This window comes from Sinocyclocheilus grahami, unplaced genomic scaffold (genome assembly GCF_001515645.1).
Source record: "Sinocyclocheilus grahami isolate Dianchi unplaced genomic scaffold, SAMN03320097.WGS_v1.1 scaffold474.1, whole genome shotgun sequence".
Lineage (NCBI taxonomy): Eukaryota > Metazoa > Chordata > Actinopteri > Cypriniformes > Cyprinidae > Sinocyclocheilus > Sinocyclocheilus grahami.
In genome coordinates, this window is record NW_015505653.1 from 975,516 (window position 1) to 999,269 (window position 23,754).

Genomic DNA, 23,754 nt, shown 5'->3' on the forward strand with positions numbered 1-23,754 from the left:
CATTCACTATTCCCTACATTAGGTCACTAATTCAGTTCACTAGAAAACTGAAACCGACTGAAAACGAGTAGTGAATTCGGACACTGAGTGCACCGGAAGGAATGCCGCTTTTGCATAGTTTGTGCTTGCTGTTTATTAATCATTTGAAACTAGCAAACTAGCAGCTCCATTAGTAAGATTAAAGGATTTATCTTGAACTCTGTCACGGAAATTATGTATAAACCCTAATCAAACAATTTAATAATCAATTTACAATGAATTTATACCCGTGTTGTACATTATGCTGTACGCCATGGATGAGCGCTTTGTAAAAATTAACAGATTGATTATTCAGCTGCGGGCACCATCTTCTGGCGAGATGCGGAAATTCATTCGGCGCGTGACTCTCACGGTGCATTATGGGCATTCTCTAGCCGTTGAGCGTGCACCAGTTGTACACTTGTTTTTGCAGTGCATTGTGGGATTGAATGAGTGCACTCGAGAACGTCCACTATGGTTTCAAACACCACTAAAAATGGCTGTTCCCTCAAATAGTGCCCTATTTAAGGGTATAGGGGGCGATATCGGACACAGCCCTAGTTTTCCTTAGTTCCCTTGATTAGTTCATTCAGTTCACCTGTGTCTGTTAATTTAGTCATTAGTCCCTCTCTTGCGTTTGTATGAAGTACTCGTCATTTCTGTTCAGTCCTTGCTGGATTTTGTTTTTTTATGTATACACACCGTTGGTTTGCCTTCCTCCTGGATTCCCTGTCTGTTTTCCTGTGGATTACTATTTAAGACTGTATATTATTCATCTCCTGCGTTGTGCGCTTAATCTCCCACCAGCGAGTGTGACACACAGAGGTATAGAAATTCGACATTGATTTTTTTTTAAACTGTGCCGGTAATGTATCAGTATCGACCAATACACTGAATTTTTGGTATCAGATCAGTTCTGAAAAAAATTGTATGAGTGCATCCATAGTAAATACAGTAATGAGGAGCTATTAAGAGGAATTTGGGATAGACTGTGAATTTAATTTAGGGCTGTCATCGTTAACGTGTTAACGTATGCGATTCATTTTACAATCCTTAACGCATTAAAATAATTTTACGCAATTAACACAAAATTACTGACGCACAATTTCTATTCTAACCCTTTAACCCAATTTTGCTACTCTGCTTGCGATTAGATCATTTTAAGCCGCTAAACTCCGGGAAAGTTTTCAGTCCAATAAGCCAGTAAGCGAATGCATTCAAACAATCCGTCCAAAACAGCGTTAATATAAAGGAAACCAGGCTGATTACATCAGAGACAGCAGAGAGAACAGAGACTTGTGTTGCGTTTTCAGTGAATTATTCATTCCAGTGTGTTTCGCTTTTAAACACGAGCTCTGTCATATTTTGTGATTGTCTCTGAAGAGCACGAGCCCTCACATGTCACGCGCTTGTGTGAAATACAGCGTGAACGGATTGTCAACACATCCCACCGCTGTATGGCCAGATGAGACGCAAACTACTTTTTCTCAACTGGATAACCATAGTCTCACTAGTAAAGTTTTGATGGATGAAGACTGCAAATAAGGTAAAGACGATTGCGGTGGTGTACAGGAGTCGTACAGTAAGCACACGTGAGTCCGTTATAATAATGCGTGTATGAGTGCTCTTGACACATTGATCACACATTGTATTTATGCACAGGCACAAACATGTTTTGATTGGTCAAGTTCATGTTGCTGTGTTTAGTTATACGGAATGGATCCGTGTACTGTAGTAGATATATGCAGTCAGCAGGCGATTGGTTTAGGGCTTTTTTGGCATCTCCATGTGGTCCTGTTCGGTATCGCAACTTGGCTTCTCTAAAATGTAAAAAAGCTCTTTGCTGTTGCTCTGTACACATACTATAAAATGTGTGTATTATATAATATATATCTTTCAAAAAGGATGTGATTAATCAGATTAAAAATTGTAATTGATTGACAGCCCTAATTTAATTGTAATTAAAATAATTGCAATGAAAAAAAATAATGTAATTCCCCTAAAAAATAGGCTCTTTTTTGGCAAAATGCAGTTTCTTATTTTTTTTCTCTTAAGCATGTCTGATCCTGAAGCAGTCTGACATATGTTTCTGGGGTATTCTACAAATCCGTCAGCTTTACTAGCATGCTGCGACTTGTCTGTTGGCAAAGAGTGTGTGTGTGTGTGTGTGCGCGCAGTCAAAAAACAAGAGAAAGAGAGAGGACTGGATGTGTTTATGGTAAAAACACTATATTAAGCTTCTTCTAACCCTTTAACCCAATTTTGCTACTCTGCTTGCGATTAGATCATTTTAAGCCGCTAAACTCCGGGAAAGTTTTCAGTCCAATAAACCAGTAAGCGAATGCATTCAAACAATCCGTCCAAAACAGCGTTAATATAAAGGAAACCAGGCTGATTACATCAGAGACAGCAGAGAGAACAGAGACTTGTGTTGCGTTTTCAGTGAATTATTCATTCCAGTGTGTTTCGCTTTTAAACACGAGCTCTGTCATATTTTGTGATTGTCTCTGAAGAGCACGAGCCCTCACATGTCACGCGCTTGTGTGAAATACAGCGTGAACGGATTGTCAACACATCCCACCGCTGTATGGCCAGATGAGACGCAAACTACTTTTTCTCAACTGGATAACCATAGTCTCACTAGTAAAGTTTTGATGGATGAAGACTGCAAATAAGGTAAAGACGATTGCGGTGGTGTACAGGAGTCGTACAGTAAGCACACGTGAGTCCGTTATAATAATGCGTGTATGAGTGCTCTTGACACATTGATCACACATTGTATTTATGCACAGGCACAAACATGTTTTGATTGGTCAAGTTCATGTTGCTGTGTTTAGTTATACGGAATGGATCCGTGTACTGTAGTAGATATATGCAGTCAGCAGGCGATTGGTTTAGGGCTTTTTTGGCATCTCCATGTGGTCCTGTTCGGTATCGCAACTTGGCTTCTCTAAAATGTAAAAAAGCTCTTTGCTGTTGCTCTGTACACATACTATAAAATGTGTGTATTATATAATATATATCTTTCAAAAAGGATGTGATTAATCAGATTAAAAATTGTAATTGATTGACAGCCCTAATTTAATTGTAATTAAAATAATTGCAATGAAAAAAAATAATGTAATTCCCCTAAAAAATAGGCTCTTTTTTGGCAAAATGCAGTTTCTTATTTTTTTTCTCTTAAGCATGTCTGATCCTGAAGCAGTCTGACATATGTTTCTGGGGTATTCTACAAATCCGTCAGCTTTACTAGCATGCTGCGACTTGTCTGTTGGCAAAGAGTGTGTGTGTGTGTGTGTGCGCGCAGTCAAAAAACAAGAGAAAGAGAGAGGACTGGATGTGTTTATGGTAAAAACACTATATTAAGCTTCAGCATTTACAGATTTCAGTCTCTGGATTTAAATAATTCAATGTCTTTAAACGAAATATCCAATTAAATTAGTAAATCAAATGTAAGAAATATATATTTTTTTATTCTTCTGGAAATATTTATATGGTAAGATTGTATTTGGATTTTTGTCCAAGGTTTTTACTAAAAGTCTTGAGAGTTAGAATGGCAATCTGCTTGCGAACGCGACCGAGATCTGCTGAAAAGCACATACTGTGGTAAGTTCACTGTTGACATTTGCTGCTTTATATAAACTCCGGCATTTTGTCAGGCTGCTGTTCAGAACTCGCATTTTGTACTTTGCTCTTCCCTCTCTGTGGAAATATATGGATTTTGCTACACAGTACTGAATTATGAGAAAGAAAAACCTCCTGTTGGTTGTAATCGTACCTTTTACCTGTAATCGTACCGTAATTTTCCTCAGTATTTCATGCTGTATTACAGGGTTCCTCAAATCTTGCCCTGGGGGGCCAAAGCGCTGCAGAGTTTAGCTCCAACCCTGATCAAACTCACCTACCTGTGATTTTTCTAATGATCCTGAAGGCATTGATTAGCTTGCTCAGGTGTGTTTGATTAGGGTTAGAGCTAAATTCTGCAGGAAAGTGGATCTCGTGGGCCAGATTTGAGGATCCCTGATCTATTATATATCTTCTTTCCCCAAAACCACATGAATAATTTACCTGCTTGTCTTGACAGTGGCTGTTTCTCTGATAACATATGCATGTTGACAAGACATATATTTGATACCTGTGTGTTTTAGTTTGGAAATAGATCATTACATATCTAAACATTTCCTTTTGATTATTAGGACATTTGGCAGATGTTGTTGAGACATTGATAGATTACAATGTATGTGAATCTTATTAGTTAATATTGTTGCAAATTAGATCAAAAGGGAAATGTATATACATAATTACAATTAAATAAATTAATTACAATCATTAAATTAATTATATCAGCTGCCAGAAGTGACTGTAGCAGAATTAATATTACCATCAACTAATCTGTTTGTCCAGCGAACATGCAGTGTAATTTTGTATTAACTCTAGGAAATGTTATTTTCGTGGCCACAGAAAATAACTGTCTTGCATACTAATGCATTAGAGCATGTAGCAAGATCAGCTCGTTAAATTGACTTTGTTTACAAGCGATGACAGAATAAAATGTAATTGTGCACAAACTTTTTATTAACTACACACTAAGACATAACTAGTCTAAACAAACAAATAAACATATAATCACGCATACACACATGGGAAAAGGGGAAGTAGAAATGAATGAATAAAGACCATTATAGAAACCAAGGGAATGAAGCTATGGAAAGTCAAAGTCAATTAATCACCTGAGCGAACCATCAGCACCTTTGTAGTAAAGGGGTCTACCACTTACACTAAATCGCAGTTTAGTTCAGTTAAATGTGCGATACTTGCATTGCCTTAGCCATTGAATGAACGTCCAGATGTAGTCTCGGATGAAAGTCTTGATGGTTCAACAGTTCGGTGGTGTTGGAGTTGTGATCGAGTTCTTCTGGGTTGGTGAGTGATGAACGACAAAGATGTTATTCTGACTCGGTGGTCAGGAGATTTCTCTCCCAGGTGGAAAGTTGCAACATGACTTGCTGCAACTTTAAGGTCCTGCCGGCGCGAGGGAGGATGGATGTCTGAGAGGCAAGAGTGTAAGAGCAGTAAGAGAAGTAAGTAAGAGAATAGAAGAAGAGCGGGAGGTCACAGAGTAGAGAGGCCTTTTAACTTATAGCAAGGTCACATCTTCTGAGTTTGGCTTGACCAATGGAGGTGTAATTTTTGGAGGGAAAGAGTCTCTTTGTGTGAAAGCTGGCTCTTTTGCGTGATCAGAGTGGGTAAGCAGTTATGTATCACTTTATACTCTGATTAAAGCATATAATGCATGTTACAGTATAAGGAGGTACCGTCTTTGATATCAAAATAACCCTTTTTTAGTCCACCTTCCAATGGTGCATACCGCACCATTGGAAGGTGGACTAAAAAAGGGTTATTTTGATATCAAAGACGGTACCAATAGGGTTACATTATGTAATAATTATATCATAAGGCACGCATAAAACAGTACACAATACAACAATACAAAAGACAATATACAAAACAGTAATGATGCACATAATGTCCTGGGGATGTGCATGTTCATTCACAGTTTGTATGTGAATTAATGAAAGAAAGTCCTTTTCTATGGGCAGTTAAGTAAGAGGGAGGCTTTCGATATTTTTTGGGTTGTAAAATTTGTCTAGTTACTCTGGTAACCAGTGGTCTGTTCTGTCCCTTTGGGGTTATTTGCATTTTGGGGGAAGGGTTCCAGAGAACCTCATGGTTTGCCAGTTTGGTGTAGAGTGTTTGTGGATTATTTGTTAAATATAACAAATAATAATGTGTCTGATTTGTCCAGCTGTTACAATATAAACAAACATTCTGATATATTTATTAGCAGTTAGATACTAGATTATTTCCAGACATTATCTTGTGCTTTAGAGTATGCTGAAAAGATTTGCACAATTCTACTGAGTAATGGACCATTACTCTAATGAGTCTAATGCGATATCATTAAATAGTGGAGCTATGTTAAGTTTGCATCTGTTGAAATAGTTAAGTTTGCATCTGATTAAGAGTTTGCATCATAATTCGTATTCAGAGTTTCTATCTGGTTCAGAGTTCCAAGTCTGATTCAGAGTCAAGAGTTTGCATTTACTGTATAATAAATATTAGTAGTCGTAGTAATGTGTATATACATCAAAATTATTTGTAGCATTCTCACTCTGTTAATTTGGTCATTAAACAGCAGATATCGTCTTTTAAACTAGATATTTACTAAATATTAATTCCTTTGCACTGTAAAATGTGGTAACCATGAAACTGTTACCTGACTTAACTCATAAACACTTAGTTTGTTGTTGTAAATTATTTTATTTAGGTTGATTAATTGATATTAAGTAGTATTTTTGACTTCAATAAAATAATTTAATTTATAATTTTAGGTCACCAGTCACACACACACATATGTGTGTGTGTGTGTGTAGATATATATATATATATATAAGGAAATAATTGCAATTATTATACTCTAGGAAAAAAATAAAATTACACATTTAGCAGATGCTTTTATCCAAAGCAACTTTGTGCATTCAGGCTGTACATTTTTTTTTTTTTTACCAGAATGTGTCTCTGGGAATCAAACCCATGACCTCTTGCTCTGCAAACACAATTATCTACCACTGAGCCACAGGATCGTGTGTGCGTGTGCGTGTGTGCGTGCATGCATGCGTGTGTGTGTGCGTGCGTGTGCGTGTGTGTGTGTGTGTGTGTACAAATTTGTATAATAACATGGGTATGACATAGGTATTACAACGAGAAGGTGATTTATGAGGACATTTTCAGTGTCCCCATAATTCAAAAGGCTTATAAATAATTCAGAATGACTTTTTTGGAAAATCTAAAAATGCAGAAAGTTTCCTGTGAGGGGTAGGTTTAGGGGTAGGGTTGGTGTAAAGCAATAGAAAATACGGTTTGTAAAGTATACAAAGTATACATAGTCCCCATAAACCATAAAAACAAACCTGTGTGTGTGTACTGAAAAAAATTAAAAAGTTGTATTGAGGTCTAAATACATTAACAAACTAAATACATTAATTTATACCAATGTTTATTTGGGTTGAATCAGGTATACATGTTAAAGAAATACTGTCCAGCTATCTAGAGAATGTAAGTGTTTTTTTTTTTTCTTTCTGAAGGGTCATTTCTACAGGAACCACTCAAGCCAGCACTTTATGACCCAGCTTGCGTCTTGTTTTATCCTGTGCCACATGTTTTTTCATCTGGGTCCCCGTCTCTAAAGTGCCAAGGTCAGGCTACATGGCCCACCATGACAAATTTATACAGCTTGTTTTTCACACCACATAAACGAAAGAATGGGGTCGTGTTTGGCCTTTATTTTCAAAAAAGCTCCCTGTTGTTTCAGAGACAGTGAACTTTAATGATAACATCTGTGGCTCAGTGCCAATTCACCACTTCTCATAAATGCCTTGGTGTAACCCAGCTGCTTAGAGTCCATCCAAAACATCAGGAGGAAGGTTAACTGAAGGGATAAAACTAATGTTTTCTTTAGAATAATCTTGAAATCTTAATTTGAATCTTCCTAATTTTTGTCAGTTTCCTTTTTATTGAAATGTTTTAAAGTTGCTTTAAAGTCAACATGGATTCAGAATTGGCCCCATTACTTTATCAAAATGTCATTCTGCCTTTTCACGATCCAGTCACTTTATGATTCTGAATCACTTCTTGCGGATTATCTTTTTTTACTGTGAAATATAATATAGGTACTATTTACCTGCTCTACCTACCTGTTCATTGAACCCATCCCAATCATTTGCCATCATCTTCTCGTGGCCTAATGGTTAGAGAGTTGGCTTTGTAAGCCAAAGGAAGCAGGTTTGAGTCTTGGTACCAGCAGGGAAGCCTGCAATAAAGCTTTGTAAGACCATCATTTACCTGTGTTTTCTCCTTCTGTTTGCTGACACATTCAACTTAAAAGACAAAAAGAGTTTCACTAAATTGTGTTTTCAATGCACAGTACAAGCCGTTTAATAATATACTTGCTGAAATGCAGTGACAATGTTATATAGATATATTACAGTAGGATGGCATTATTAGAGATATACTGTGAGAAAATAAAGTTAGTAGGTGTAATGAAAATATTTTATTTGTTTACCTGTTTTTATTGTTACGGACCCAAAGGTTGCTGAGGTGTTTCGAATGGTTGTTAGCGTGCTACTATGCAGTTGCTAGGGTATTCTGGGAGGCTACTAGGGTATTGCTAGGTGGCTGATAGTGTGGTTGGTTAAATACCCAAGTTAATAAAAAAACACTTCAAAGTCTCTATGATATTTTTGATTCTATATGGCCTCTACTTCACGGGATTTTTTTATTTTTTCATTTGTTTTATCATCTACCAAGACAAAAGTTTGATTACCTAGAAAAACAATAATGTGAACTGAGGTATCGATAATATTTCAAAAACAGGTCTGAGTTTATTACTGTGGACTATAGGGAGTTGAAAAACCCTTAAGGGGATAGTTCACTCAAAAATAAAAATGCTGTCGTCATTTACACTCAGTTTGCTCCAAACCTGTTTGAGTTTCTTTCTTCTATTGAGCATAGCTATCTTCTGTTGAAGATATTTTGAAGAATGTGGGTAACCAAACAGTTGTTGGTCCCCATTCACTTCCATAGTATGGCAAGAAAAAAATACTATGAAAGTCAATGAGGACCAGAAACTGTTTGGATACTCACATTCTTCAAAATATCTTCAGCAGAAGAAAGAACTCAAACCGGTTTGGAAGAACTTGATGGTGAGTAAAAGATGACAAAATTGCAATTTTTGGGTGAACTATGTTCAATGTCCGCAGGTTGAAGTGACCCCAATAACGTGATATTAGGCCCCTGGAATGTGAATTTTACTGGAAGATCCCCACCGAAAAACTTTTTTACAGGGGAATCCCCCTCGAAACACGATTGGACTAGTTTTATTGCGAAAACCTGGCAACCCTGTTCATAGGTGCCACCTGCTGTCAGAGAGTGCATCTCATTCAGACCTGCTGTTGTTTTGTGCAGATGTTTTATGTAGCAAATAAATAAATAACACCTAAAGTCAGACCATTCAGTTTTTTATTTAAATCCTGAAATTTATCTAAATCAAATCCAAAAACAACTGCCCATGCAGATCGTGATTAAAATGCAGTGGTTGCCTCTAATTTCAAATGGCTAGATATTTTTGTTTAAAGCCAGTTTGTTTGTTATAAAGCAAATAGCCAATAAATAAATTTGCTTAAAAATCTGTTTAAAATAATTAAAAAAAAAAAGAAATTCTGAATCAGCTATGACCGGCGCATCACTAATTAAAATACTAAGTAAAAGGCCTCAAATTTGAAGTACAATCTGGGATATCTTTTTCTATCAATTCTTCAATAGGTAGATCTTGTCTTTCATAAAGGCCGAGGTCAGGGATCTTGGGCCTAAAAAGGTTGGTGACCACTGCTTTAAACCAATGAGCAATTGAACACCAACCAGCATATACTCTTAAAAATAAAGGTGCTTCAAAAGGTTCTTCAAGCGATGCCATAGAAGAACCATATTTGGTTCCACAAAGAACCATTCAGTCAAAGGTTCTTTAAAGAACCATCTCTTTCTTACCTTTTTATAATCTGAAGAACCTTCTTTCACCACAAAGAACCTTTTGTGAAACAGAAAGGTTCTTCAGATGTTAAAGGTTCTTTACGTAACCATTTAGACAAAAAAGTTCTTCTATGGCATCGTGAAGCACCTTTATTTTTAAGAGTGACACCACTACTTATCCTGAGGAGAGCTGAGTAACAGAGGATTTTCTGTTTTCTCTTTACAGCATGAGAATGTGTTGATATTTCTGAATGGAGAGAAGCAACATTTTACCTGAGAAACTAAAAATAGACTCTCAGCCGCTGAACCTCCACCACAGATGTAAATAAACCAAAAGCAGTCCTGGCTCACTTTCTCTTCAAGTTAGTCTGAATCAGAGCAGAGAGTCCTTGAACTCAGACCTACAGACAGTCCAGCGAAAGCCTGCTTCTCTTTTTCAGTTAACGGCTTGTGGGCTAGAGGTCTTCATTGACAATGTAGGGATGTACAATAATAATTTTTTTAATCCTGGTCACAGCTTCTGCTTCACTTGATTTATTATGCATAATCATCTGTGATGTTTTCCCACTGGTTATTTATCCTGAAAAGGTTTCATTATAAATTGGCATTTGCATTATCTTGCAATGGTAAGAAAACGTCATTGTTGCGGTTGCCAGATTTTAAAATTTGAAATCCCCCAATCAGCTTTTTTTATGAATAGATACATTTTCTGCCCAAGTGGTTGACTTAATCATCCCAGCCTGGCAACTCTGTACATTACAGAAAAATATGCTAATGATCTGAAAACACTGGCAAACGAGTTGTAGTTTAGTGATCTCTATTGAGATATTCTGCTCAAATAAAAGTGTAATTGAGCCAGTCTGTTTTCTTTCACTTGGTCTTTGCGCTTTTTGCTGTGACTCAATCTGCAAGCAAATTGTGGGTTGACGTTCTCTTGATTTGTGCTTATGTGAAAGTGCAGTAAATCTGATAAAATGTGAAAAAAAACATTTTTAATGACAATAATCATGTTTAATAATAATAATAATGAACAAAATGTTTGATTAAGCATTTAACCATTATTGTGGAGCCCTAAATGAAATATTTAATTCAAAATATATAAAAACTAACATGCACTCTTTCTGTCCTCTGCTGGTGATTTAACATTAAAAATAACACTTGTCCTTGCAGTTGCAAGAATAGCAGTGTCATAAATGTATGTTGCAATTTTCAGCAGTCCTTCGATCAAATGCTTGGCAGTTTCTTCTTTTAGTTGTAAAAATTTTTCCCTTAGATAACTAACTTTCTGTCACCTGTCATTCTGTTACAGTTTCGATGTGGAAAATGGGATGTCGATCGGGCGCAGTCCATTGGACCCCAGTCCAAGCACGGGTCTGGTCCTCCAGGCCAACAGCCAGAGGCGAGAGTCTTTCCTTTACCGCTCGGACTCAGATTTCGACCTCTCGCCCAAGACCATGTCCAGAAACTCCTCAACCGCCAGCGAGCTGTAAGCTTTCATCACACACGAAAGCACAATATGTCATAGCACTCTGTCACTGGACTGACTCAACACATTTTTCAGATTTCCCACTTAATTATTAGTTCATCTTTCAGCATGTAGCTCTTTAAAGCAGTACATTTATTTCTATCTTTGTAAAAACTAAAGCATATTGTAAATATAAAGTCAGTGGGAAGTAGAGTTCTCAACCTGTATTACTTCTGTAATCTCATGTATTTCCAAGTAAAATAAGGAAATGTTTTTTAAAAAGAAATGGGAGTGCAGAATTAAGAAATAAATCTTTCATATCAGTCTAGAGAGAGAGAGAGAGAGAGAGAGAGAGACTGTATTATGAAATACAGCAAAGTGTATGGGAAAATTTTAATTGATTTTATTTATTTATATTTACACTTTTATTGAAAGATGTATATATTTATATGGCAATCACAATCCTCCATAGATTTTATCCATCAAGAAATTATTTAATCTGTGATTGGAGGGGAAGGGGTTAAAAAGTAAGAAGGATTTGTGACGTCAAACGATGTGGAAAGGTGTTTCAGAGTCCGTGCGAAATATTAATATGCACCAGCCAATCATTAGCAACAAGACAATGAAATTGCTTTAAGAAAGTAAATTCAATATTGATTTCTTGCTAAGTTTGTAATTTGATTATGATTGTTGACTTCTCTTTTGCAGTCATGGGGAGGACATGATAGTAACGCCGTTTGCTCAGGTCAGTTGGTTATTGATTTAATAAATGTATAATATATACAGTATATATGCCCTCTAGCTATATATATTAGGGCTGTCAAGAGATTAACATTTATTATCGAATTAATTGCATGATGTACCGATTTCAAAATAATCCGTTTGAGCTGAGGGGGGAAAAAAGATAAAGTCATTATTGTGTTAAATGAGAAAATCATTGAATAGACACTTACATTGCTGTTAGAATTTAATAGATAATGCTATGAAATTAATGGGATTTAAGTGGGCATTAGTGAGTTGTAAAAAAAGATTAAATATTGACTGTGAATTTATACTCTCAATATGATACTCTAAAGACTGTCTATATGAATGACTCACTGATTCATTGGCTTATTTGATTTGTTCAGAAATGTGGATTCATTCAGTAACGAAACACAAAAACCTATACGGGGAAATTTTTGACCATATCTTGAATTTTAGGGAATATAACTGCATTCTCATAGGCTACATCTCACAGTCAGTCATTTTCCAGCATCATGTTCATCAGCATCTGCATGCAGTGTAAGATGACATACAATCAGATGGCGGGAGCGTTAAATGCGTTAATAATTTTAATATATTATTTCTTTGATAATTAATCGAATGACCCATTAATCAAACTAACATGTTAAATCGGCAGCCCTTATATATTAAAGCCTTTTATATTTGCAATTTCACAAAGAGCACACAAAATTGTGCATGGCACTCTGCACATTGATTTATAATAAGATGTGCTTAAGAAGGGGTTCTGTAGTTCTGTGGCCATTGTATTGTGTAGATATGTGGATGTGTAATATGTCTTACAGTCACTGTGTGTGTGTGTGTGTGTGTGTGTCCGTCTTGAAGGTTCTTGCCAGTCTGCGTACAGTGAGGGGTAACGTTGCAGCTTTAACCCACATGCAAGATAGAAACAACAAGTGAGTCTGTAGCAGAAAAACCTTCAGCCAGTCAGTGAATGGAAAGATTAATAAGAAAATGATTTATAACAATTGTCACATGAAGTCTCTTTAATCTTTTTTCTGTAAATTAGGAGACTGTCAGGCACTAACCCTCAGTCGGCCTGTAAAACAAGCCTGTCCGGTGAGTGTAAGAGCACGAGCTTGTCTAGCCAAAGATGAGGACTTTTTCTTATACTGTAGACCTCAGCCATATGTTTAGAGATGTAAAGGTTGAACATCTGAATAGTGACCATTAACATTATTGATGTTCTGACATCTGAGGTTGTTTGTTGCAGATGAGGCATATCAGAAACTCGCCGTCGAGACTCTTGAAGAGCTGGACTGGTGTTTGGACCAGCTAGAGACCCTGCAAACACGTCACTCCGTCAGTGAAATGGCCTCCAATAAGGTATTTAAAGCAATATTTCAGTCAAAAGTGAAAATTGGAATCATTTGTTCTCCTTAAAACAAGAAATGAGTTGATGTACGAGCAGTTCTTTTACATACAGTGAAAGTGTATTTATGCCCAAAAATGCCTAAAAAGTCAAAAAGCAACATAAAACTGGCCATAGAGTATAGCTTTTACACTATGTTAGCTCACAAGCCATTTGCGGTACAGATTTGGTCATGAAGTCTGTAGTTCATAAAACGTTTAATTTGCCCATTTCGAAGCTGTTGTTAACTAAAACTAATAAAAATCATTTTAGTTCATTGAAACAGCTAAAATAAAATATAAATATTAGATGAACACACACCCGGAGCAGTGGGCAGCCATTTATGCTGCAGCACCCAGGGAGCAGTTGGGGGTTCGGTGCCTTGCCCAGGGGCACCTCAGTCATGGTATTGAAGGTGGGAGAGAGCGCTGTACATTCACTCCCCCCACCTACATTCCCTGCCGGTACGAGACTCGAACCCACAACCTTTGGGTTACAAGTCCGACTCTCTAACCATTAGGCCACGACTGAAATCAGTACATTAGTGCCACTTTTTCATCAGCGCTGGTTTCGAGAAGTATTATTCTCATTCATTTTTCCCATAGGGTTTAAAAAAAAAAAAAAAGCATTGTAAGCCATGAACCAAACTAACCAGCTACGAGGGGAATCACAACATTACAGACTTTAATTTGAAGCAAAAAAAAGTATATGAGAATCAGACAACACGGCTTTAATGAGGGAAGGAACTACAATCTCATGAAGCATTGCGAATGACATTAATTGAATTACAAATGCCAGAGAAATATAAAACTATTCATTTAAAGTTGTTTATCTACAGAAACAATAGCCTATATTTAAGTTCATTGCAAAATATGCATTTATACAAATATCTAAGTATTTTCATAGCGTAGGGAGGCCAACTCATTACATGATTCGCGGTGCTTCATGAGAGTGGGCCTAGCTTTGGCACTCTTTGCTCACTGCAAGTCCCTGATTGGTGGAGTTTTTGCACGGCATCATGGGTAATGTAGTTTTTCACCACAAATTCCTCTATCGCACAATATGATTCTTTTAAAAATAAGTTGAATTAATGCGAACATACGGGTTCAGCAAAAGCATATACAATCATTTAACAGCCTTGCAGCTCACAACAGGTCTGTCTTTAATGTTTTATCAGTTATTGTTAAAAATCTATTTCCTTATGGAGAAAATGAATGGCGTTTTTACTTCCGGAACTTGACTGTTGCGAATATAATGTTTCTAATGTTTTATTAATTTTATGTGTTGTATTATTTTTAGTTTAAAAGAATGCTCAACAGGGAACTAACTCAGCTGTCAGAGACCAGCCGGTCAGGAAACCAGGTGTCGGAGTTCATAGCAAGCACAATTTTACGTGAGTGACTTTGTCATTTATATGCACAAATTTAGAGACTGGATTTATGATAACATGGTTGCATTAATTCAGAGAAATATATATTCAGTATTTTTCTTCTGTTTTCCCGTACTGTGTCTTCCTTTCAATCTGAATTTAGCTCAGGGCTTTTCACATACTCTGTGGTTTGTGTTGCAGAAAAACAGCATGATGTGGAGATTTTGTCAGCAGCGTGTAAGGAGGAGAAAAAGCGCCGCCTGATGTCTCAGATAAGTGGAGTGAGAAAACTGAGCCCCAGTCCAAGTCTCCCTCCCGACACATGCATCCCTCGATTTGGTGTCAACACACAACATGAGAGCCTCCTGGCCAAGGTGTCCCTTCATTTCACTCTTTGTCAGTTCTACTGTAGATCAGAATTGGGAAATATATACTAAAATTTGTGATTACCTTTTACCCAAAATTGCGATTTATCTTTTGTATTTTTTATTCCGTGGTGGAAACAGAAAAACAGAATTGCAAGATATAAACTCAGAATTCAGAGGGAAAAAAGTCAGAATTGTGAGAGGAAACTTAGAATTCATAGGAAAAAAGACAAATTTGTGTTTATACCTCACAATTCTGACTTTTTTTCATAATAATTAGGCCAGTGGGACTTTTTTGACTCCAATTGTCCACAACAATATTCAAGTGACCATGGCTTTTTATAGTTGTTTGTGATTTAATGTAAAATTATTTTTTTCAATATTTTTTACACAATTTCTACCCAATAAAATTATTTAGAGCTTGGAATAACTAGAAACATGTATTGTCATTATAAAAAAAATGCCCATGGAGATTTATCATGTTCATTTACATGACTTTTCAAAAGTCTAGAAATCACAATTTTCTAATTATTTAGTTTAACTAGTATTATTGCTTGACACCAAAGTCAACTTGATGTGCAGAACATACTGGCTAGATTTACTTCATTTTTACTTTTTTATTAGTACAATACAGAAAGTATGATGCATGTTTTAAAAAGACATCATAATATACATTAAGGTCTTTCAAAGTGATCTTTATTTATAGTAAGTAAACGGAATTAAACAATGTTTTTGTTTTTAGATTTTTAGTTGAGTTTAGTTGTTTTATTTTTTTTTATTTTGCTTATTTTAATGCTTTTGTCTTATTTTAAATCATCTTGATGTCTTGATGAAAATATATGTAGTATTAACTATATTATTTAAATAATTATTTTAAAACCTAACAAACTACGTTTAGTGAAATATTTTGATAAAGAATTTATGCTGTCTTTCATGGATTCATAGTGCTATATTATTATTGTTCATGTTATTATGAGTGCTCTTCATTGGAGTAGAATGACTGTATTTTTCACTCCAGGAGCTTGAGGACATCAATCGTTGGGGTATAGATATTTTTAAGATAGCAGAGTATTCTGGGAATCGGCCACTGACGGTCATAATGTACACCATTTTTCAGGTAAGACATTTGTCTAATATAAATAGCCTTCAATAAAAAACAACAGATAGAAAAACTGTTAGAAAACCTGCCAGAAGAAAAAGCTCATCATTTTATCATTGGTATGTAGCATTAACTGAAATTACTGTTGCTTTTCTGTATATTTTTACGCTGGTTTTAACTGCAGATTTACCTGACAGTTGATTATATTTTTATACTCTGTAATTGTCAGGAGCGAGATTTGCTCAAGACCTTTAAGATCCCATCGGATACCTTCTTAACTTTCCTCGTGACTTTGGAAGATCACTACCATCCGGACGTGGCCTACCATAACAATATCCACGCAGCAGATGTTGTGCAGTCCACACACGTTCTTCTCTCCACACCTGCCCTAGAGGTCAGCATGGATGATCACATACATACATAGTGCTCATGGGAAGTAACCATTGTTAACACCAGGTTTTTTTTTTTTCAGGATGTGTTCACAGACCTTGAGATCATGGCTGCTCTGTTTGCGAGTGCTATTCATGATGTGGACCATCCAGGAGTGTCTAACCAGTTCCTTATTAACACAAGTATGACTCTTTAATGACAAACCATTAACATAACTCCAAAATCCATCCCCACATCCATTCAACACAAACACAGGAACACCTATTTGAAAAACTGATGCACCGAAATTAAAATTCTTGATTGAAACCAAAAATTCAGAATGCACTTGGCCGAAAACCAAAACCGAAAATAAATGTTATTTAAGTAAAGCTGCGCCAAAATTTTGGTGCATCACTACTAAAAGGCCAGCGGGACCGTAATATGTTATTTTTCTTTTCACTCTTTCAGACTCTGAACTGGCTCTCATGTATAATGATGCCTCAGTGTTGGAGAATCATCACTTGGCTGTGGGCTTCAAGCTTCTCCAGGAGGAGAACCATGATATCTTCTGCAACCTCAGCAAGAAACAACGACAGTCCCTGCGACAGATGACTATAGATATGGTGAGACTTTTATAAATGTCTACTACACCTTTTCCAGGAATACTTGAATCTGATTGGTCAGTCAATATAAAATGAGGAGTGTTATTTCCCGATAACAATCATCGTCATTAGCAATGCCGAATAACACACCGCTCATCCGGGTATTTATGGCCGGCGCTCCTTTCACGTCTCTCTTATCACGCCACCCCGCTCTCGCTTGTTTCATTCAAACGCAACTGCTCATATTGTGCCTCAGTTATTTACTGTATTTGCTGTTGAATGAAACTGGAGGACTTCGGTATTAAAAGTAGGATAGGCAATTTCAGAGAGGCTAGCAATAGCAAGCTAGCTTTGAAAGCATAAGATCCCACCCTCCCTGCATAATCACTCTGCAAAGCCACGCCTCCTCTAAAACCAATGAGCACACACAAGCAGACCAGAGGCTAACCAGCGACACTGTGAGAGATGGCATTGGTGGAGGATTGAATGCAACGTTGTCAGATTACTTCATATCTCATTCACCGGTGAGAAAACATTACAGTACAAAGTGCATAGTATTACAATAATAATCCCTTCCATTCTCGCTCGGTCTGCAATAGCGTAATGGAACGCGCTGATAACGTATCACGTCTGTGCAAACAGGGTGTGCAGAAGTATGCAAATACATATGTTGACAGGCAGGTAAGACAGCCTATTGTAGCCCTCGGACTGAGAGATATGATTGGACAAACATTTTATGGTCCTATGCCTTCCATTTAGACCACTTAACTTTACTTTACAGACTAGGGATTGTTAAAGAAATAATTCTGATTCCACTTATTATTAGTTCTTTTAAACAAGTCCAAAATAACTGATCCTTACTACATTTCATTATATATTTATTTTTACAACAGTTCTTTCAGGTCCTTGAATCTGATTGGCTGAGAGCATTTTCTAGTGGTGCAATATTCTAGAGATAACAGCACTCCAACCATTTTACAGTTTGTATTACTCCACTTGCAGTATTTACACAGCGAGTGTCATATCATCATTTACTCACCCTCAAGTTGTTCCAAATCTGTATGATTTTCTTTCTTCTGTTGAACACAAATTAAGATATTTTGAAGAATGTTGGTAACCAAACAGTTGCTGGTACCCATTGACTACCGAAGTGTGGAAAAAAGACAATGGAAGTCAGTGGGGGCCAGTTATTCACACACTTTTGTGTTCAGCAGAAAAAGAAAAAAGATTCAGGTTTGGAGCAAACGAATACTAGTTTGGAACAGCTTGAGGGTAAGTAAATGATGACAGAATTTAAATTTTTTTCAAACTATCCATTTAAGGAAAATATAGTGACAGTTAATGGTTTATTTTACATCATAACCAGATGTCTGATAGTAATGATGTATGAGTGAATGACGCAGATTCAGTAACTGTTTCTAAATGATTCATTGAGGTAATGAGTGATCTGTGACTCCTTTGTGAGTCAAGTTCATAAGAGGCGTTTTGAGAAGAGATTTGTGAATCAGACTACTCCGGTCTCTCTTTGTTGTTTTATTTGAAAAGACTGTTAATGAAACTGAATGATGGGGGGGGGCACAAAGCATTAACCCTAATAAAACACATGAAACAAAACAAACCTTTCTAAGATGTCACATTTCAAATACAGTGTTTTTAATACTATATAAAGATCTAATATCAAATTCCCCGTTGTCTCTCCAGGTATTATCCACTGATATGTCCAAACACATGAATTTCCTGGCTGACCTGAAGACAATGGTGGAAACTAAAAAAGTGACCAGTCTGGGAGTCTTGCTGCTGGACAACTACTCAGACCGGATACAGGTAGTGCACGTCTCATTCTACCAATACAAAGTACAATTCTAGTCTGCCAACTCTATTTAGGTCCATTTTTGAGTGACTAGTCGACCATTTTTTGGCTTTTCAGTTCTATTTGCACAATTGTAAAAATTATTCATTCTTTTCTTCGAAAGGTGCTTCAGAATATGGTTCACTGCGCTGACCTCAGCAACCCCACGAAACCCCTGGAGCTCTACAGAGAGTGGACAGACCGCATCATGGTGGAGCTCTTCAGTCAGGGGGACCGTGAGCGTGACAGGGGCATAGAAATCAGCCCCATGTGTGACAAACACACAGCTTCTGTGGAAAAATCGCAGGTATGTCTGGAAGAGTCACAATGGGGCAAAAAATTGAGAGAAAAAAAATTTAAGAATTACACTATTTTTTAAGGCTGTCAAGGGTAATGTGTGTATTATGATATTATTAAAATATGTTTCAAATAATAAAAATTAGAATATAGATGTAAATAAAAAGTATTTTCTGATACTCTTTTAATAATTTGTGAAATTACAAAAGCCAAATATTCCAAGAAGGATTTATAATATCACATTTAATATTTTCTCACACTGTATAAATGGATTTTGACTGTAAGGGAAAAATGCATTTAGTTGTGGTAACGTGGCTGACGAGACGTGTGGATCCATCTGCAGGCTTTATTAAAGAGACGTGGTAAACAGGCAGGGTCAAAACAATGGCAAACAGGTATATGGCGGGCAAAACACAAGATTAGTCCCAGGGCTAGCGTAGGTCACCGATCAGCAGACAGAATCACAGGGGCGAGACGAGAGGGAGAAATCCAAGAAAACAGGCAAAGATCAGAAACCGAAAAAACAGGCAAGGCAAAACAAGGAAAACACGGAGACTCGGAAAGGGGTACAGGCTAAACAATACTCAGCCGAGAAATGTGGTTAGAGTGGGTGTTATATAGTGAGTGAGGTGATTAGAAACAGCTGTGAGCAATCAGTGCAGTGTGCAAATCGTGCAAAGAATGATGGGATATGTAGTCCGGGGTGCTATGCAACAGTTTGTGTTGTGCGAGAGTCAATGAAATGGAAAGGGTGACCTCTGGTGGTGAATAAACGGAAGTCCATGGACTGAATTCGTGACAGTTGTAATAAATAAATGAATAAACAGTAGAATATACATGTAAATAATAAGTATGTTGAGTATGCTGTTTTGTACTTTTAAAAAAGGTCTTTATAGTATTGCACTTAATATTTTTCTCACACTGTATAAATTGTTGTTTATTTTCATTACATGAAAAAATATAGATGTATAAAATTGAGAGAAAAAAGTGAAATATTACTAAATTTATTTTGTAGGACTTTCAGAGTTAATATGTGTATTTAAGATATTAATAAAAGATGTTTAATATAATGACTCAACATTCACTCAGTTTGATTTGTGAAATCATGAGATGAATTGTGAATATTGTATTCTATTATTAGCAGTAGTTTTTAATTGGAACAAAAATCTGAATTTAGTTTTGTTAATAAATAAATAACCGTAGACTATAAACAAACTTTCTGATGCTATTTTAATCATTTGCAAAATGATAATATAAAATCCAGTAATTAAATTTTTTTTTCACCATATCACTTTTTTTCTCAAATTGTATAAATTGGTGTTTATACATTAAAAATATATAGCTGTAAGTAAAATTGAGAAAAAAGTTAAATATTACAACATTTATTTTTCAAAACTGTCAAGGTTAATATGTGCATTTAAGATATTAATAAAATATGTTTAAAGTTATGATATTGACATAAGATATTAAAATGTATGTGAGTTTTTAATTGTCAAAAATCAGCATTTAGTTTTAATAAATAAATAAAAATTTAGTATAATATAGATGTAAATAAAATGTATTTTCCGGTACTATTTTAATAATTTGCTAAATTATCATATACAAGCCAATTATTATTTAAAAAAATCTTACACTCCATATTTCTCACACTGTATAAATGTGTGTTCATACATCAAAATATGTAGTTGCCTTTTTAGGTAGCGGCTCCTTCACAAATGAATCAGGGGATTAACAAGTTTGAAAAAGCTTGTCCTGTACTATACTGTACTAATGACCACTGTGTTTAATTATTGCTTCTTAAGGTGGGGTTCATCGATTACATTGTCCATCCTCTATGGGAGACATGGGCTGATCTGGTCCATCCAGATGCTCAGGACATTCTAGATACATTAGAGGACAACCGCGAATGGTATCAGAGCATGATCCCACGCAGCCCGTCACCCACCCCGGAAGAGCAGGACTCACGGGCCACGCTGGGCGTCGCAGACTCAGCCGGAGAAAAGTTCCAGTTTGAGCTGACTCTGGAGGAAGAGGCTGAAGAAGAGCACACGGATGCAGACAGATCAAGGACTATGACAGACCCGAGGCATCCGCAAGCGTCCCCTCGCGGAGTCACACGCATTTTAGACAGCAGCGAAAGAGAACTGGACCAAGAAATGACCAGCGTATTCATCCTGCAGTTGGAAACTTAACAAGGCCCAGTACTAAGAGTGCTGCTTCACTTGTGTTTCTTAGTTGCACTTACCAATAATTTGGGGTTGAGTAGAACAACCATACACTAAAAACACAACAGACCCACGGTTTATCTGACCAAATAAGCCTGTGTTTTAAAGATAGATTTGTGAAAGCACTGAGACTGAAGGTGTAGATGAATGTTTTCGTGCTCTCATGTGAGAGTCGCATGGAGAAACATGAGTCTTCCCTTGAGTGACTGTCCGTGCCAACTGCAGAGGAAAGCTGATTTACTCATTATGTGAACTTTTTTCCTCTCGACGAGGATATTTATTACCTTGAACCTTTTTAATAACGGATAACTTAATGCTTTTGCTTTTTTGCCATTGAGAAATAACTTAGTTGAATGAAACGGGACAGCTGCGAGAAATATTTAAGGCAAGACACCACAGGTGAAAAGAGTAAAAAAAATATGAAATAACTAATCGTCATACTTCCCCAGCTGATTAATCACTGTAGATTAATAATAATAATAATAATTTTGTATTACAAGTTTTCTGAAATGTTATGTTAAATTATGTAAATGAAACATTATATAATTCAAATCTGCACTCATTTCCAGAACAGAAATCTGACCATTGGTTCAAAATTCATTTTGTTGACTTCATAGAGTTTTTACAGAGGGCATTTTGGATTTCTCTTTTGATCACTCCATAAATCAGAAAATTCTGTCAACAGCCAGAAAAAAAAAAAAGTATAAATAAATAAAATCACTATGATTTTAGGAATAAAATGTTACATAAATCAGGCGAATGATATATATACAAACCTATCTGTAAAAACCTTATAGACCGACTGTAAAGCTTGGTATATACGTGATGCTAACGTGGAGATTTCTGACTTTTAAGAAAAAGGCCTTTGAAAATATGTATTGTAATTGAAATCTACAGACACAAATAGATCATGTGTAATAAATAAACACTTTAATGTTAATTTGTATGTTTTCTTTCCACTAGTCTGAAAGAAGACATGGAAGCAGAATTAACCAGTACATACAGTAAAGGTTTTGCTTGTAGTGTCTTGCCTTAACAGGTTAGCGATAACTTTGTGATTGCTGACAACCTCGGGATGATGTTGATTTCATTTGAATGTAGCAAGACTCCAAAGTGCAGTCACTAATCTATCTGTTTATAATCTTGTTTTGAAGAAAAAAGAAAAAATGTAATCTAAAAGCCAAAATATTGGGCTCATTAGACGACTGTACGGAGAATCCCTTTAGATGCGTCTTTGTACTGAAATACCTTTATACCTCTTGACACATTAGCACTATGTAGACATTATGATTATAGAAATAGGAACAGGGTTGATATTTTATCTGGTGACAACTCTAAATTTGACACTCACGAGTCAATCAGTGTTTTATGTTGATTTACTCTGCTATGCCCATGATAGAGATTGTAAAATTGGAGATTGCCTCTGGCTGCCTCCACTGCAAGAGCTGAAGTGGATCTGACATCTTTCCCACTTTTATTGTTACTGTAGGTGGATTTAAACAGGAAGTTCTGGTCTAGATCAGCACAAACAACCCTTACTCTGAGCCAGACGTGTGTCCACTTTACATAAAGGGCTTTGACTAACTGATCCTTAAGATCCTGCTCTCATATTATCATCAGTTTCAGAGATCTTTGCCTCAAAATATTCCAGAAACTTGCAATGAAATTACAGAGGCATTTTAATTTCATTTGAAATATGGTAAACTAAACTGCATAAACCAAACTGTGGTCAGAGAAAATTGTGTAGAATAAATAAATAAATAAAAGTTATACATTTGAATTAGTTCAAATTTACCAAATGTAAAATTACTATTTCATTCTAAATTCTTCCATTGGTCGGGAATTGAGATTAATTACAAGATTATATATGAATCATTTCCAGATAATATTATATTATGTGTTTTATTTATTGGGGTTTGGCTACCTCTTTTTCTGACCAATCAGAAAAAGCTTGAGAAACTGGTTTGAAAATGATTATTTTCATATGTAATAGCCGAGAAATGACACACTTCACCTTTTAGTATGCTAAAAACATGGAACTGTGATACATACATTTTGTAATTAAAAATAAATAAATAAATTCCCTACTTAAGAGTAGTCAGCAGTGCTGAAGAGAATCTGTAGCCAGATTGATGTTAAATGCTAAGAGTGTCACTTTATCCAGTAGACCTGGCCATACTCGTTCTCAGAGATTAGAAAAGCCCGTGTAGAAATCAAGAGCCTTAAAGCACATCCCTTTAGCTTCAGTGCCATTACAGCAGCGACTGTGAAACATTTATAGTGTCTAAAATGAATTTGCTGTATGATATTACTGAACTGTGTCCTCTTCTCTGTAATAATGTGTTTATAAGCATCCTCTGTGTGTTAGTATTACTGACAT

At 36.2% G+C, this 23,754-nt stretch overlaps 1 protein-coding gene across 6 annotated transcripts in view; it reads left to right on the plus strand.

Moving 5' to 3' along the window:
• LOC107553556 (cAMP-specific 3',5'-cyclic phosphodiesterase 4D-like) overlaps positions 1-21,792 on the plus strand; it is an 80,100-nt gene extending 58,308 nt beyond the window's left edge. For 3 of the 6 annotated variants that reach the window (XM_016235825.1, XM_016235828.1, XM_016235831.1), the window contains exons 2-15: positions 10,913-11,089; positions 11,777-11,813; positions 12,674-12,744; positions 12,858-12,907; positions 13,062-13,174; positions 14,499-14,592; positions 14,770-14,942; positions 15,952-16,050; positions 16,262-16,426; positions 16,505-16,604; positions 16,870-17,024; positions 18,705-18,827; positions 18,977-19,159; positions 20,952-21,792. In XM_016235825.1, coding sequence (XP_016091311.1) covers positions 10,913-11,089; positions 11,777-11,813; positions 12,674-12,744; positions 12,858-12,907; positions 13,062-13,174; positions 14,499-14,592; positions 14,770-14,942; positions 15,952-16,050; positions 16,262-16,426; positions 16,505-16,604; positions 16,870-17,024; positions 18,705-18,827; positions 18,977-19,159; positions 20,952-21,341 — 1,930 coding nt within the window. In that variant the 3' untranslated portion in view covers positions 21,342-21,792. Of the gene's footprint in view, positions 1-2,222; positions 2,237-3,309; positions 3,367-3,543; positions 3,625-10,912; positions 11,090-11,776; positions 11,814-12,673; positions 12,745-12,857; positions 12,908-13,061; positions 13,175-14,498; positions 14,593-14,769; positions 14,943-15,951; positions 16,051-16,261; positions 16,427-16,504; positions 16,605-16,869; positions 17,025-18,704; positions 18,828-18,976; positions 19,160-20,951 lie in introns of those variants that run through there. The other 3 variants (XM_016235829.1, XM_016235827.1, XM_016235830.1) reach the window with 3 other exon arrangements.
• The last annotated feature ends 1,962 nt before the right edge of the window (positions 21,793-23,754 follow it).